The sequence below is a fragment of the Castanea sativa genome, chromosome 12 (genome assembly GCF_040712315.1).
Source record: "Castanea sativa cultivar Marrone di Chiusa Pesio chromosome 12, ASM4071231v1".
Classification (NCBI taxonomy): domain Eukaryota; kingdom Viridiplantae; phylum Streptophyta; class Magnoliopsida; order Fagales; family Fagaceae; genus Castanea; species Castanea sativa.
The window spans coordinates 26,235,305-26,251,613 of NC_134024.1; the positions used below are offsets into that span (position 1 = coordinate 26,235,305).

The following is a 16,309-nucleotide window of genomic DNA, read 5'->3' on the forward strand; positions in this document are numbered from 1 at the left end:
TGAAAATAAAGTTTATTAGTTGAATTAATCATAATCCATTTTATAGCTTTAGTTTATAGTGTAATTAAAACACTAAGTGTGAGTTTGGATTGCACTGAAAACAACTTATGTTTGCGTTTGGCTTTTTTTTTTTTGAGTTCTATGTACTGTTCACGAGACTCGTAAGTATGAAAAAATGTAAATTTTACTTTAAAACTGGGTTCTACGTCACTATTCACACATTTAAAAATTATTTTGCTACAGCATTTTCAACAATAATTTTTCAGTTTTTAATAATAAACGGCATTTAAACAGACTCTAAAACTATTCGGGTAACTGATAATTTGCCATAGTTTTAGTTATTTTCAACCTCATTAACGTAATAAGTGTACCTCACAATAAGTACTAGTTTAAAACATGTTCAAAAGCAATTTAGTGTCATACAAAAAAGTTCATTTGCACTTCCACTTCGATCATCTAGTCTAAGTCCAAATAATTATTGGCATCCAAAAGAGATATATCAATAACTCTAATGTGTGTGAAAGAGGGATCGAGGAAGAGAGAATTAGAAAATTCATAGGTTTACTGGTTTAGCAATAGAAAGAAATAGATAAATGGAAACTACACTAAACCAAATGATCACAATCAATAAGAAATCAATACAAAAGACTTGATCTTGATCGGACTCCTACGTCTTCATCATATATATAAAGTTAAATACAATCACACTCTTAATTACTACATCTTCCAATATTCAAAATAGAATTCACAAGACAAATACAATTGACAATACACACACGATAGTATTTAATAAATACAAATATTATTTCAAGACAGACCCAAATGGCGTCAAACTTTCGAAACAATTTTAAACTTCCAAGATTGTTAGTTGATTGCTTACTTGGAAATTATTTTGCCCATTATAACACCATGTCAAATTCGATTGTCAATCGATACCAATATATTACCAAGGAGCAAGTAATTATCTCCCATTATCCACGAGTTTCAGTAACTGGTCATTCATGCTATCATATTCAGCAGTTGTACTGGTAGAACCACCGGTGCCAACATCAATATCGAAAGACTTACTAGTTGCACTGAGCAAGTATTCAGTCTTGTTCGCATAGACATCAGTGTTTTCCGATGGTTTTTTTTCCATTTTTTTCAATCTCTCCAGCTCCGCTGCCACCTCTTTCATAGAAGGCCTATCATCCCCTCTCAACCTTAGGCACCTTTTTGCAAGATTAGCAACTTCCTTTAGTTGCTCAATATTACCATCATTAACAATGTGAACTTCAACAATTTGAAGTAAGCGGTCCTCTTTTATGGCGGAAACAAAGGATGTTGCTAAATTTCTATCAATTTCAGGCCTATCAAAAGAAAGTGCCTTCTTACCTGTCAATAGCTCTGCCATAACAACACCAAAGCTATAGACATCGCTTTTATCTGTTAGATTGCTAGTTTGCAAGTATTCTGGGTCTAAATACCCCAAAGTTCCTTGCACCAAAGTGGTCAATTGTGTTTGATCAAGAGGAACTAGCCTTGAAGCTCCAAAGTCAGTTACTTTTGCTGTATAGTTATCATCTAACAATATATTCGCAGTTTTAATATCTCTATGTATAATTGGCATAGAAGTTGCAGAATGCAAGTATGCAAGTGCTTCAGCAGTTTCTGTAGCAATCTTCAGACGTTTTTCCCATGAAAGTAAGGATGATTGGCCTTTATCATGTATGTGGTCACAAAGAGTTCCATTTGTGATGAATTCATAAACAAGTAAAGGCACTTCTGTTTCTAGACAACAACCAAACAACTTAACCACATTCCTATGGTTAATTTGGGTAAGCACAATCACTTCATTTATGAATTGCTCAATTTGGCTTTGATCACCAATTTTAGACTTCTTAATGGCAACAACTTTGTTATCAGATAATACTCCTTTATATACTGTTCCATAGCCTCCATGGCCAAGGACTCTACTCTCGTCGTAGTTGTTGGTGGCCTTTTTTAACTCTTCTGCAGTAAAGATTTTGGTTGTCATAGAACTTTCGAGATTAGAGACTTGTTGTTTTAACAATAAACCACCATTTTGCTGGAAGAATTTTTCTTTGAGCTTGAGGTGCTTTCTTCTTTTTAGACCCCAATATGTCCAAGAACCTCCCAAAAGCAATATTAATAGGCTTATGCTGATACCTGCACATATTCAAACTTGCATTTTCACCAAATAGAACGTTTTAACTTCTTTAAATTTGTTAATACCGCTGTTTCTGTAATGGCGCAAATTTTGATACAGTAGAGAAGTATATTTAACATACGCATCATATGAAGACGCAATCAAGATTGGAATTATAATAGTTAACGACTGCCACAAAAACATATTCTCCACTATGAGCGGCTCTCAAATCTGGTAATGACAAATTATATCAAAATTAAAAATATATATGCAATTGAAAGAGAATTGGTGAACCAGGTTTTGAATTGACATCCTTTTATAAAACCACGTTGAGTTCCTTTGTTAATTATGAAGAAGACATTAGCGAAGCTAAGAATGCATAATTTTTTTTTTAAAAAAAATCATGGCATATATATCAAAGATTGGACCTCCCACAAGCAAGTATTAAGAGGCAATCCGTATGGTTTTTAAACTTGTTTGGGTAGCGAACCTAGCTAGTTGAGAATCAAAAGCATCGTTTATATAACCAAATGCAGGAACTGTTTTTTTTTTTGAATGTCTAAATTTCTTATTTTCTTCAAAATATCTTACTTATGCATAGTCTATGACAGTGAATTCAAAAAAATAAGAAAAAAAAAAAAACATAATAAACAAGAAGAAGAACATCGGATTGATAACATCTGTCGGTGAAGACCTCAACTCCTCACCAAGTCAATTGAAAAACAAAAAACCAACTCTCAAGTCTAACATTAAGGGTCCGTTTGGTTGGAAGAGTGGAAAAATGGGAGGAGAGAAAATATTTGGTTTTCCTTTTGTGTGTTTGGTTGGAGGGGTGGAAAAGTGGAAGGGTGGAAAACTTTTTTATTTGGTTGAAGAGAAAAAGGAAAGGATGAAAAATGAAATTTATATAAATTGACTATTATACATTTGTTACATAATATATGAGGGGTAGGTGAGAGCGTGTTTGTGTAAAATGGATTTCTTATCACTTTTCCCTCTTCATTTTCCTCCTAATTTGGGAGGATAAAAAAGTGGGTCTAGAAGGGAAAACTTTCTTTCCAATTTTCTATCTCTCCTATTTTCTTTTCTCAACCAAACAGTGGGAAAACAATATTTTTCACTCTATTTTCCTCTCCCAATTTTCCATCCTCCCTGTTTTCACCACAACTAAACACACCCTAAGGGTTTGTTTGATAGTAGAGATTAAGTTTTTTTTTTTTTTTAATAAATAACTAAAAATAGTTTTAGCTTTTAGAGCGTTTGACAAACTATAAGATAAAATGCTTTGAAGTTGATACCTCAGTTAGGTAACCAATTGAAAAAAAAAATTTGTAAGAGATGATATCAGAGGACATAATACAAAAGTTTTGTATTTTCATAACTCAATTTATTCAATTTAGTGCTAAAATTTATTTAATCATTGTTAATATTATGAATATCATCATCATTCATCATATTCATTTGAAATAAAGAGTTTTAAACGTTAAAGCCCTGAATTTCAATATTGGTGTTTAGAACCACATAGATAAAACACAATAAAAGACATAATTATCATTGAACTATTACTTGAATCTCAACATATAATTTAGTTGAACATCCTAGATCTAAGTCATTTTTCACAATAACAACGGTGTCTGGTGAATAAAATTTGGGACATTTGAATTTACGTCATTTCTCACTCTACCCGGATATTCTCATGGAAATATAAAATATTTCTGCTAGAGCATTAGCATCTGGGCTTCTATCTGGGTTTCAGTGGTTCCAAGTAGTTTTCGATTTTGGTGGTTTCGATTTTGTTGGATATTGGTGGTTCAGATTTCAGTGATGTTGTTGGATTGGTGGCAGTAGCTTGGGTTTTGTTGGTCATTTATGGGTTTTATGTTGGCGGTGGTGGGTGATGGGCAGTGAGGCATTGGTGGTTTGTTTGAGTTTCATTAGCTCTTTTTGGGTTTGTTCGTGGTGGTGGTGGTGGCAAGTGGTTGCAGTGGTAGTGATAGGTGGGTTTTGGGTTTTTTTTTTGAATTTTGGGAATTTTTTGGGTATTGGCTTTGAGTTTTTGTTTGGGTAATTGGGTTTCGCTTGGGTATTATGTTTGAGAATGAATCGGCAGTTGTGCTGGCAGGTGGTTCTATTGGGCTGCTTAGCAGTGAGAGGTGGTTGAGAGAAAGAAAGAAATAGTCAATGAGGAAGAGTGACAAAAATTACAGAGAGGAGAGAGATGATTTTGGGTTATATTATTTTATTGTGTAGACATATTATTTTAATGTGTTGCATGATAAAATAAAAGTTGAGATATTGAGTGTATTGTAAAGTATGATATTATAATCATTGTTTTTAAACTCGGACTGGACCAGTTGGTTTGATCGAGTTAACCAGGAACCGGTTCTATAAGAACCTAGTTTTGCTGGTAGGACTTGAACCTGCTCTCAGCAAGTGAAATAACATGTCCAACGTGCAAACCATTGGGCCACACATATCTTGTTGGTTAGGAATGAAAAATTAAAAAATATAAACCAATTTAAGTATCAAATATATTAAAAAATTAAATAAAATATCATGGTTTGACCTCAAAAACTTTAAACCTCTCCATTTTTTTGGTTCATTAAACGGTCCGAGTTCCAAAATTAAGGTTATAATAGATAAAGTATCTTTTTAGATGGTAAAATATGATATAATTTGCAATTGCATGCTCTTACACTTCATTCATTCTTAAAAGTTTTCTTTATTTATTTAATGGCTTGGCTGAGAAAAATCATATAGATTGTTTTATGGTAGATTAAATCATTACATCACAGAGGATAACTTTACTTTAAAAATAAATAAAAATTAGAGAGATGATAACGATGATTCTGGTGTCCAGCAGACAACGTGAGTTACGTGACCAAAGAAAGAGGCCAATGGGCAATGGAAATCCATAATAAGAATGAAAAAAGTTTCGTGATATTTCTTCGTTTGGAATCTTTGGATTGGTACATCACAGACTTTTTTTTATTGGAATACTGGATTTTATAAATCATCAGAAAATGAGCGAAGTACATCTTGAGAACACGCATCCTCAATTAGATTGGGAGTTTCCTCCAACCAAACAACAAAATCACCCACTTGTTTTGCAAATTGGGCTAAAATGTGGGTTGGTCTGTTGCCTTCCCGTTTGACATGAGTAAAAGAGACGAAGCTAAACTTGTCCATTTGGGTCAAAATACTTTCTGTGATTGTTTCTATAGAAGCAGGGGCCACCAAGTTGCCTGACAGGATATTCTTGAGGGTGCACGAGTTCGTCTCAAAATAGACTTCCCTGAACCCCATCTCACACCCAAAATGGGTACCAGTTTCCATGGACTTCGCCTCCGCTTCTAGCGCTGCCAGAGTGCCTGGGATTCTCTTGCTTATAGTAGCCAAAACCAAGCCTTGTGAGTCTCGTAACACCATCCCAGCACCAGTAGCGCGCTGGTCTTTGAAAACTGCCCTGTCCACATTCATTTTGAACTGAGGAGGGTTTGGAGGGTGCCATCAGACGTGCTCTGTTGGGTTTGAAATGTGCACCCTTTTATTTGCCTCTCTGAACTCTTCCACCAAAGATGCAGAGCACTTGACCAAGGTTTTTCCTTCACGATGTTTACCCCCATTACGGAAGTGTTACGGTCCTTCTAGATTTCCCAACATAAAGAAAGGACTTTCTCCATTAAACCCGATCATGTTGGTTTGTGGTTCACCAGCTGCCACACCACATCAATGAAACTCCATTTGCTGTCAATAGAGAAAGGAAACACCGTCTTACTGTTGCTTCAGACCTCCTTTGCCCGGTCGTAGAACCAAAATAAATGTAGGCTAGTTTCTGCCCCTTTCCCACACAGTGGGCAGATAGTTTGATTTGGTTGCTAGAGCATCTTAGCAGGCCCTCCAGGCAAAACTCTGAATCTTGTTGGGAAGTTTCAGGTTCCATATGCATTTCCAGTCTATCTTCATACCTGATCCATCAGAGCAATCCTCCCCATTGTTGTTCCCTATCTCTCTAATACTCTGGTAAGCATTGCTGGCAGAGAATTTCCCATTTTTTGAGCCCCTCCACACAATTCGATCCATGGGAAGTCTTAGGCTTAATGGGATGCTTAGAATGAAGTCCGCTTTCGCAGCACTAAAAAGTTTCCTGACCACAACAAAGTTCCACTCCCCCAATTCTTCTACAATGAGGTCACTAACCTTTGCGTTTGCCCAAGAGACTGGCAATGGAGAGAGAATCCAAGGGTAGGACTTAGAGGGTAGCCAACTATATTTCCCAATTGTTAGGACATATGTGTTTCACTTGTTAAGAACATATGTCATTCATTTATGTAATTAGCTAATCCTTTGACAAAATGCACTTTATTTGTAATTGGGTAGATTTAGGATGTGTTTAATGCTTCAAGAAACTGTGTTTCATGATCAAGTGTTAAAGTCATCAAGTCTGTCCAAGAAACAAGTTGAAAAGTGCAAGTTCATTAAAGCTCCTACAATGAGGTCACTAAACTTTACGTTTGCCCGAGAGACCGGTAATGGAGAGACAATCCAAGGGTAGGACTTAGAGGGTAGCCAACTATCTTTCCCAATTGTTAGGACATATGTGTTTCACTTGTTAAGAACATATGTCATTCATTTATGTAATTAACTAATCCTTTGACAAAACGCACTTTGCTTGTAATTGGGTAGATTTAGGATGTGTTTAATGCTTCAAGAAACTGTGTTTCATGATCAAGTGTTGAAGTCATCAAGTCTGTCCAAGAAACAAGCTGAAAAGTGCAAGTTCATTAAAGCTAGACAGCTAGAATGTGTCGAGGTTTAAAGAGCTGTTCTAGCCCCGTGGCTCGACAGCTGCTCGATAGCATCTCGATACCTCTATCTGTCGAGGTTTAAAAAAAAAAAAAGATTTTGAGTTCTGTTTTGATTCCAATTTGTGGATGTGTCTTTGGGCCTTCTTTTCTTCTAACCCTAGACATATAAAGGGATTATTTTAAGGGCCGTCAAAGAATACACAAGTTGCACAAGCATTGAGAAATCATTGCACAAGCATTGAGAAATCATTGCTCAAGCAAGTTGTGACCAGAGAAAAAGTTCTTGCCCTAGTTCATCTCTCTTGTGAAGAAGTTGCTGTGTAATATGCACTGTAGGGTTTTGTAACCAAGCATCTTTTTGATCTTCATCGTGTGGATGAATTGAAGAACTTTGCAGCCAACAATCTTCTCTAGTTGGTGATTGAAGTCGCGTACTGGGATCCGCGTAATTGGTTAGTCACGTACTTGGGAGTTGTGCATTGAAAGGAGAAATTGTCACTACAGAATAAGTCCAATTGGGTATTGGGGTAAAGGCTCAGCTGTAGATTGGTATAAGGTACTGTGATTCCTTTACTTGTAACCGCTTGTTGTGATAATAGTGGATTCTCGAGAGTGGTGACCTTAAAATCATCTGGTGGGGTTTTTGCCGTGTAGGTTTTCCCCATTCATAAACAAATCACCGTGTCATTCAATTTTCGCTGCATACTTAGTTTAATTGGTGATTTGTTTGTGCTATCATGCACTTTGCATGTTAATTTGATTAATTAATAACTTGGCTAATTGATTAACTTAATCCATCACAAGGGGTTAATACGTTTTTGGCCTATCACCAATTTGGATGCTTTTACCATTGCCCACTCTCCAACATTTGCCCTTCTCTACTACTGCTTGGGCAGACATGATGCTCCTCTAGGCAAATGATGGGTGCTTACCAAGAGTTGCCTGAATAAACTCGCAATCCAAGAAGTACTTTGCCTTGAACACCCTAGAGAATAGAGATTGAGTGTTTGTCTACAGCCTCCACCCTTGTTTTGCTAGGATAGCCTTATTAAAACTTTTTAAGTCCCTAAATCCCATTCCTCTGCTTTCCTTAGGTTGGCACATTCTTTCTCAGCTTACCCAAATCAATTTCTTTTCATCTTTTCTTTTCCCCCCACAAGAATTGCCTCATCATGCTTGTGAGGTCATCACAGATGTTATCTAGGAGCTTAAAGCAGCTCATTGTGTAGGTCGGGATGGCTTGGTCCACAGCTTTGATGAGCACTTCTTTACCAACAACCGAAAGAAGGTTTTCTTTCCATCCGGACAGCTTGTGAGCCACTTTTGTCTTTAATTGAGCAAAAGAATTCGTTTTGGAGCTACCGATAAGGGAGGGAAGACCGAGGTAAGTTTCGTGTTGCTTGATCACCTAGGCACCAAACATTGATTTGATCTTATTCTGTATTTCCCCCCATGTGTTTTAGTTGAAGAATAAATAAGTTTTGTGCTTGTTTAGTTGCTGCCCTGAAGAGGACTTATATACCTTGAGAATTCTCAAAATTTCCAGCCCCTCTATTTCAGTAGCTCTCACAAAGATTATGCTATCGTTTGCGAAAAAGAGATGGGAAATTTTTGGCCCCCTTCTACAAACTGAAACCCCCTTTAGTCTCTTTTCATACACTGCTTGGTGGAGCATTGCTGAAAGACCCTTAGCACAAAGGAGGAATAAATAGGAAGACAGTAGGTCCCCTTGGCACAACCCTCTTGAAGGGATGATGTGACCCCTTGGGACCCCATTAATTCTAATGGCATAAGTGACTATGCTAAGGCATTGCACGACAAGAGCGACCCATATCTCCGAAAACCCCATCTTTTGCATAATCCGCTCCAAACATCTCCATTCCACCCTATCGTATACCTTGCTCATATCCAATTTCAAAGCCATCTCTCCCACCTTCCCCTTCCTTTTCTAGTTGATGTGGTACACTATCTCCGATGCCACCAGTACGTTGTCTGTAATGAGCCTTTTAGCCATGAAAGCACTCTGGTTCTCACACACCAGCTGGGGAAGGACTTGCTTTAATTTGTTGGCCATGGTCTTGGATGCAATTTTATAAGCAACGTTACATAGACTTATCGGGTGGAAGTCCGTCACCCTTCTTGGTTCTTTTACTTTTGGAATTAGAACAATGTGTATCTCATTGAAGTTCAGGAGAGTGATGCCCAAGTTTAAAAAATCTAAGACAGTTTTAGTGATAATGGGGCATATCGTCGGCTAGAATTTTTGGTAGAAGATTGGAGGCATTCCGTTTGGACCCGGGGCAGAGGTGGGGTACATCTATTTCAGGGCGGTTTCCACTTCAGAGGCTAGAAAATTCCGAGAAAGGAGGAGGTTCATTGGGTCCAACACCTTCCTGGGGATTGAGTGGAGAAGTTCCTCGCTTATTCTGGGTGGGAGGTGGTAAACAGGTTCACTTAGTAATCCTTAAAGGTTCTGCCTATCCCCTCTTCCTCACTCTGCCAATACCCCACACCATCCAGCACACCTTGAATGGTGTTACGTTGGTACCTGCTGGACGCTTTTGTATGGAAGAACGAAGTCTTTTTATCCCCATGCTTCAGCCAGCTGATGCGCAACCTCTGGTGCCACATGACCTCTTCCTCTTCCTGTAGCTTGTTTATTTCCCCTCTTGTGTAATCAATTTCTTCCATGGTGGCTGTGGTCCCCCTATTGCATTCAAGAACCTCAAGTCTAGCCTACAGAGCTACTTGTTTTTTACCCACATGCCCAAAGGACATATCATTCCAAGAGGACAAAGACGCTCTACATTCAGCCAAACAAGTGAAAAGCGGAGATTCCGAATCCTTACTTGCCCCTTTGGCCCAAGCTTTTTCCACCACATTCGAACAGGACCCTTCCTTAGGCCACATTTCTTCAAAGCGGACGAGTTTTTTCCGACGCTGTTTCTTGTTGTTTTTCTGGACATCCTTAAGAACCAAGATACAGTGGTCAGATGAGGAATTAGGTTTATGATGAATTTGCATTTGAGGAAATCTAGCCGCCCAATTTGTTGAAACTAGCGCTCTGTCTAACCTTTCCCTGATCCACCCTCTGTTTCCCAAACGCCTACTCCAAGTAAAATCCTAGCTCGTATAACCCAAATCACGAAGGTTGCAAGAATTGATTACCTCACAAAACAGTTCCATTTGCTTTATTGGACGAGCATTGCCACCCTCCTTCTCATCCCTATTCATCAACTCATTAAAATCTCTAAGGCAGACTCACGGTAAGGAATTTAGGGAAGACAGTCGCTTGAGCAAGAGCCACGATTCCTCCCGTTTACTAGTTTCTAGGTTTCCATAGAAGCTCGTTAAGCGCCATTGCTGCCCATCTTCCCCTTGGCCAGTAATTGCGTTAATGTGGCTGTCCGAATAGGATTGAACATCCATCTTCAGCTCTTCTTTCCACAGGAGGGCTAAACCCCTATTCCATCCCTTGCTCGGTACAACCATCCCTTGGGTTTGCTTCAAACCTTCCTTAATTTCAACCATTTCCGAAACAACAAGCTTTGTTTCCATTAAAAAAATAAAACTGGGATCTTTAGAAGACACTACCTTCTCGAAAGCATGAACTGTACGGTGGTTCCCAAGCCCCTTACAGTTCCAAGCCAGAGTACTCATTGATGGCGGCGGGGCTACACTGCAGCCTCCGCCGATCCCAAGTGCCTTGCCATGAGTTGACCCATTAAAGCCACTTCTTCCTCCTTCTTGCTTCGTTTTCCAGTTTCAATTTCTTTCTGGACTTCTTTTGACAGCGTCGTCCCCTTCCTCTTAGAGCCAGTTTCAGGCACAACAGTAGTGAAACTTGCTGCTCATTGCCATCTCGTTAGATTCGTTTCCATGTACCTTGATTGCCCCCCCCTTTCCACTTCATGGTCTTGGATTCCTTTCTCCCCTGCTGGTGGCTTGTTTTCTTTTCCCCTGCTCTCGGTGAGTTTCTTTTTCTATGGAAGTTTCTCGGGAGTACTCGTGTTCTACCTTACGCTATCCTCTCTTAAAATTGGGACTTGAGTATGGGCCTTTGCACATGCTTCACCTCCCTTACTTCTTAAAACCCGGTCCCATTCTCTTGCTTTCGGATCCATCTCTACTTGGCCTTTTTGGGCCTCATTTTGTTCTCTTGCAAGCCCATATGGGCCAGCCGAGGTAGCAAATAAACCTGGGCTTTGTATTTGGGTCCTATTAACTTTATCTCCCACTCCAGCCCCTGATGCCTCTGGTTGATCAATATTCGAAAATCCTCCGCCAACTCAATTTTCCTTTTCCAGCTCCTTGATTCCCGTTAGTTCCTGTAGCGTAACATCAACATTTATGGCACCGTCAATCTCCCTCAATTGCTCCTCGAAGTCATCTGGCTTCTTTTCCTGAGGTGTCACATCTGCCATTACCAAGTTTGACACGGTGGTTGCCTCTTTCGGCGGAGGGAAGATCTCGCCGTCATCGCACATATTCCCCACCCCTGACAACCACCGATTGGTCCTCGTGAGATGGGTGATGCACTAATGTGCCCCTCCCTTACTTTTTCCTTCTCCTCCATTTTTCTGGATGGGGACTTCCGCCACCTATGGCCTTTGGAGCCTTCTCGGGTCTACACGGAGCTAGGGCCCAAACTGCCTTTCTTCAATCTCTAGTGACTCTTTGCTATCAATAGTTAAGCGTAACCTTAAGTATTTTCCCACGCTAAATCCCCTGGGTCCTATATCCACCTTCTCACCTCACCTTCACTATTACCCCCATCGGGCCAGCAACCTTTTCTGCCACCTCTAATGTTTGCATTCTCATAGGTAGTCCGTGTATCTAAATCCACAAAGGGGTCCTATCAAAACTTAACGTGGAGATTGAGTCCCCTTTTCCCAATTTGTGGAGGACTAGAAGGTATTTATCAAAGGACCATGGGCTTGCCCATAGCACCAGGTTTATATCCTCTTCTTTTTGGAATAGGAAGAGAGTTGTGTTGTCCTCAAACGTTTAAATCCAAATGTTCTACTTCCTGCTTTGTTAGTTGTAACTTCTCACAACGCTTCGATAGTTCCTCCATGGAGTGACATATTGTTGGGTATTGTAGTTGGTAGGGACTAGGGAAGTCTGTGTTTCTCCTTTGGTTGAAACTTGAAAGAAAGTGACATGTAGTCATAGTGCGTTATCGGAAAGAAAAAGTGAGAGAGCACAGAAAAGTAAAGAGAAAAAAAAAACAGGAACGATATTTTGTCAGCCAAATTATACTTTTTGTCAGTTTCGATTTGTCTCTTTTATATTATCTCAATTTTAAATTAATTGATTTCAAATTTATCTTTTAACTAAAACAACTTATATGCATAAAATTGAATTTATTTTAAAAGTTGAAGGATGAGTTTGACTATATAAAATTGAGTATTCTGCTAATAATAATAAGGGATTTGTTAACAAGCACCGGTTATGGTGAAAAAGGACCAAAAAAAAAAAAAAAAAGGTAAAAAAGAACACTATATAGTACTTAAAAAATTAAAAATTTGACATAAAGGTAAATAAAAACAAAAATTTTTGTCAGAAAAAATATAAAAATATTGTTGTTAACGGGCACCTTGCGTGCCCGTTAACACAACCCTAATAATAATAATACAAGAGTAAATTCATTACCTTAATCCTTAAGATAGAGAATTTTAAAAGTTGAAGGATGAGTTTGACTATATAAAATTGAGAATTCTGTTAAGAATAATAATAATAGTATAGGGGTAAATTCATTACCTTAGTCCTTAACATAGAGAATAAAAAATGACTTACAAATATTTGGGAACTAAATTTTACAAACCAAATTAATCACTTTTGAAATGTATTAAATCTGATTGGTATTAATCTAAATTTGAGGATAAGTTAATAATAATAATAATAGTACCATTCTTTTATATATATATATATATATATATATATATATATTATTTTTTGGTAGAAATAAAATATATTATTGTACTTACACAGTGCAATGATAGATGTCTTAATAAGTTGGTTGCCAGGGATGCGTCGACAGCCTGTTAGTACTGTTCGGTCGCCCTTTCCATTCTCTTCGTGGATTGGTTCGTACCCCTTCCGACAAGTGCAATTGTAACCCCCATTAGTGTTATGGCATGTTTGGTTGCATGGGTTTGATCTTTTGCATTCATCAATATCTGAAACACAGTTGCAGACCCTGTATCAGAACATGAACAACCCTTGTGCTCACTTAGGTTTTTCTTTAGGGAAGAAATGGATAATATTGCTTCTTATTCTTCTGATACTATATTAAATTGTTGATTATTTCAAAAGTTTAAATTATTAGAATATAGTTAATTTAATTAATTAACCACTTACTTTTAACAAGTTGCAATATTCATAGCTAGTCAATAACTAGTGTAATTCATGGAGAATTGAGAATATTAACAACTTTTTCCCTTTTTTGTTAATATGTTTTTATTATGATTATGTTTTTACGAAACTATATATTATAATATTTTTTTAAAAATATTATGTAACAAGATTCTGATGTGTTAGTACTTAAATATAAAATAGAATTCAACACTTAATTAAAAAAAAAAATATATATATATATATATATATCAGAATAATGATATGTAAAATTATAAATAATTAAAAGATGATGTGACAAACTATTATAAATTCAATAAAAAAATTCAAATGTTTTTAGTTTTATATATACCCGTCGTTAACCTCTGCGATGCATAATTTTTTTTATTTTAAATTAACACTTATATATACATTATAACTAAAATTATTTTCTCTATTATCAAGATGAAGTTTTTTTCTTCTCAAGAACTCTAAAGAGAAAGAGATAAATAGTCATTCCTAAACAATATTTAATTACAGAATTAAGTGTGTCATCAAAGTACATTTGAAAATTATAATTATTACTCAAAACAAACTTTCTTAAAATCCAAACTTCTTCAATCTATAACCAAAAAACATGTTGCATATCGAAAATTTTATAAATTAAGGGGGGAAAAAATGAAACAAACACTTTGACACAAAATCTAATAAAACATGATTCAAAACCAGAATGAAAAAACCAAATCACATCAAAATCCAAAATTTCACTCTAATATCCAAAATAAAGAAAAGTATTTCAAAATTTATAACATACCAAAATTAAAATGAGATTAAAGAAATAAAAGATAAAATTATCGAAATGGAAACATATATCTGTAAATTTTATTATATTAAAATAGCACAAATTAATTAAAATTTTAATATAAAATAAAAATATATTTCAAAAATATTATTGAAACTTTAGTGAATCATCTTAAACTTTAATAGAGTTTCATCTAAATTAAATTACCAAAATGCAAATATATATTGAACCACTTGCCATATGGTAAGCAATGTGGAAATTTTACTATATTAAAATACAAAATTATAATTGATCAAAAAATTAAAAAAAAAATAAATTTCATTTTAAAATTCTTGAATATTTTTGAAATATAATTTTAGTTGGAGTAAAATTTTAAACTTTTTAAAACTTAGCTAATAGAGTTCTACCTAAAATTAACTATAATTGAACTATATATATATATATATATATATATCCTAATTAATAATTATATATCCTAATCAATTGATGCAGTCACGAATTTTAGAACCAACTTTTACATTTTCAATTAATTTCATACTTATCCACCAAAAAAAAAAAAAAAGGCCACAAGTTGAAACTCTATTAAAAAAAAAAAAAAAACTAATATATATATATATATATATATATATATATATATATATATATATATATATTAGCTAGTACCTGTGCAAGGTTTATCGATGTATGCGTTCCCTTCAAAACCTGAGGGGCACTTGCAAAGATACCCAGGACCGTTGGTTGAATTGTAACATTCACTATTATTTGCCTTACATACGTAGCCTTTTAGATTTCTAGGATCTTCGCATGTCTTATTTGCAATTGTCCAATCAAGCACCACAGGAACGGTTGATCTATTTTGTAAATTTTGAAGATCTGAAGAGTTAGAGAGAAATTCCTCTTTTTTCACTACAAAAGCGTAAACACATGAATTGTCGTAGGATTCCATGCCATAAAAGGAAGAGATATCCACATAGAAATTTACTACTCCTTGTGGTATAGAAGTCTCACAACAGCCCTTGCCAGAGCAAGGCCCTTTAACCACACTGCTATTTCTGTCACAGCTTGATATGCATGCACTCGGATAGATACCTGAAGCTTTAACATACGCAAAAATGTCACAACCAACAGCAATGAATTTGTTCTTCCTGTCTGAGATGGGAAACTTTGACCATATGCTCTGCGTCTGTGATAGTGAAGAACCATTGTTGAAACAAAGACGGGTTAAAGGGGTTGAGACTAGCAGCTCACCATTATCGAGTGATATGTTGAGGACTTCTATGTCAGAATTGGCCAGAACTGGTTTTGGAATCCCAGACATGTTTTTACAATTGATGTAAAAAGATTCATCAAGGTAGCAACCCCAGCTTGTTCCAAACGGGTATGGGATTTTAACACTTCCACAATGACTTTGGCACAAATTGAGTTGAGATGCTGCTGTTACTGCTGAAATTATCAACAAAAGTAGCAATTGTTGGTGCAAAAGCAGTCCATGTAAAGCCATGGTTTTGCCTTTTTCGTTGTCTCTGTTCTTTTGTAAAATTTAGACTCTCTTAATTTGTGCTATAGACAGCCTAGAATGGCCAACTTTATAGAAGGCAAGTAACTCTTTGGGGAGACTAACTGGCACTGAATGTAGCTGTATACATGGTTCGCTTGGGTGATCAATTATTGGCCAAAATCCAGAGAGAGAGAGAGAGAGAGAGAGAGAGGCATAAAGAATAGGAATTAGAGGATCCTATGTTATCCGGAATAGTGATAGAATTATTGAGAAGCTCGTGCTAAATTACTAAATTTACCTTTTCAATTCAATTTAGAGCTCGTTTAGTTGTTCTTAACACAATCCAAAAAGAGCTTTAGGAGCGATAAAGCATTTTTGGGAAAAGAAAAAAAAGAAAATAAAAGAGGGTGTCTGCTGGCAAGAACTTATAGAGCTTTCTAAGTCCCATAAACTTCTTTTGTATTTGGTTGGAATTCTGGAAAAGTGAGAGAATAGAAAATGGTATGAAGATGAAAAAGTAAAATGATATAAAATAATTTAATTTCTTTAATTTTTGTTTGGTTGGGAGTGAAAAATAGAAGGATGAAAAAAGTGAGTTTGTATAAATTTACTCATATACTCTTGTTAAAAAATGATAACCAATTAAAATAAAAAAGTGACAAAAAAAGTAATCACCCAATTTATTAAAAAATAAAAATCATGTCTAGTTAAAAAAA

General features: G+C 36.3%; 1 protein-coding gene across 1 annotated transcript; it reads right to left on the reverse strand.

Moving 5' to 3' along the window:
• Window positions 1-665: 665 nt before the first annotated feature.
• Window positions 666-15,698, reverse strand: LOC142619196 (wall-associated receptor kinase 2-like). Its single transcript, XM_075792271.1, has 3 exons — window positions 14,759-15,698; window positions 12,948-13,139; window positions 666-2,169 (listed from the first exon to the last, which is right to left on the reverse strand). Exons 1-3 carry the CDS (start codon window positions 15,594-15,596, stop codon window positions 962-964), a joined length of 2,238 nt encoding a protein of 745 aa, XP_075648386.1. The 5' UTR covers window positions 15,597-15,698; the 3' UTR covers window positions 666-961.
• Window positions 15,699-16,309: the final 611 nt, after the last annotated feature.

Excerpts from the sequence above, each read along its gene's own strand:
- LOC142619196 (XM_075792271.1), bottom strand. The coding sequence starts at position 15,596 with ATGGCTTTACATGGACTGCTTTTGCACCAACAATTGCTACTTTTGTTG. Across the intron at positions 13,140-14,758 it reads CATCGATAAACCTTGCACAG|ATATTGATGAATGCAAAAGA; the intron begins GTACTAGCTAAT and ends ACTGTGTTTCAG. Across the intron at positions 2,170-12,947 it reads GACATCTATCATTGCACTGT|GTATCAGCATAAGCCTATTA; the intron begins GTAAGTACAATA and ends GAATATGTGCAG.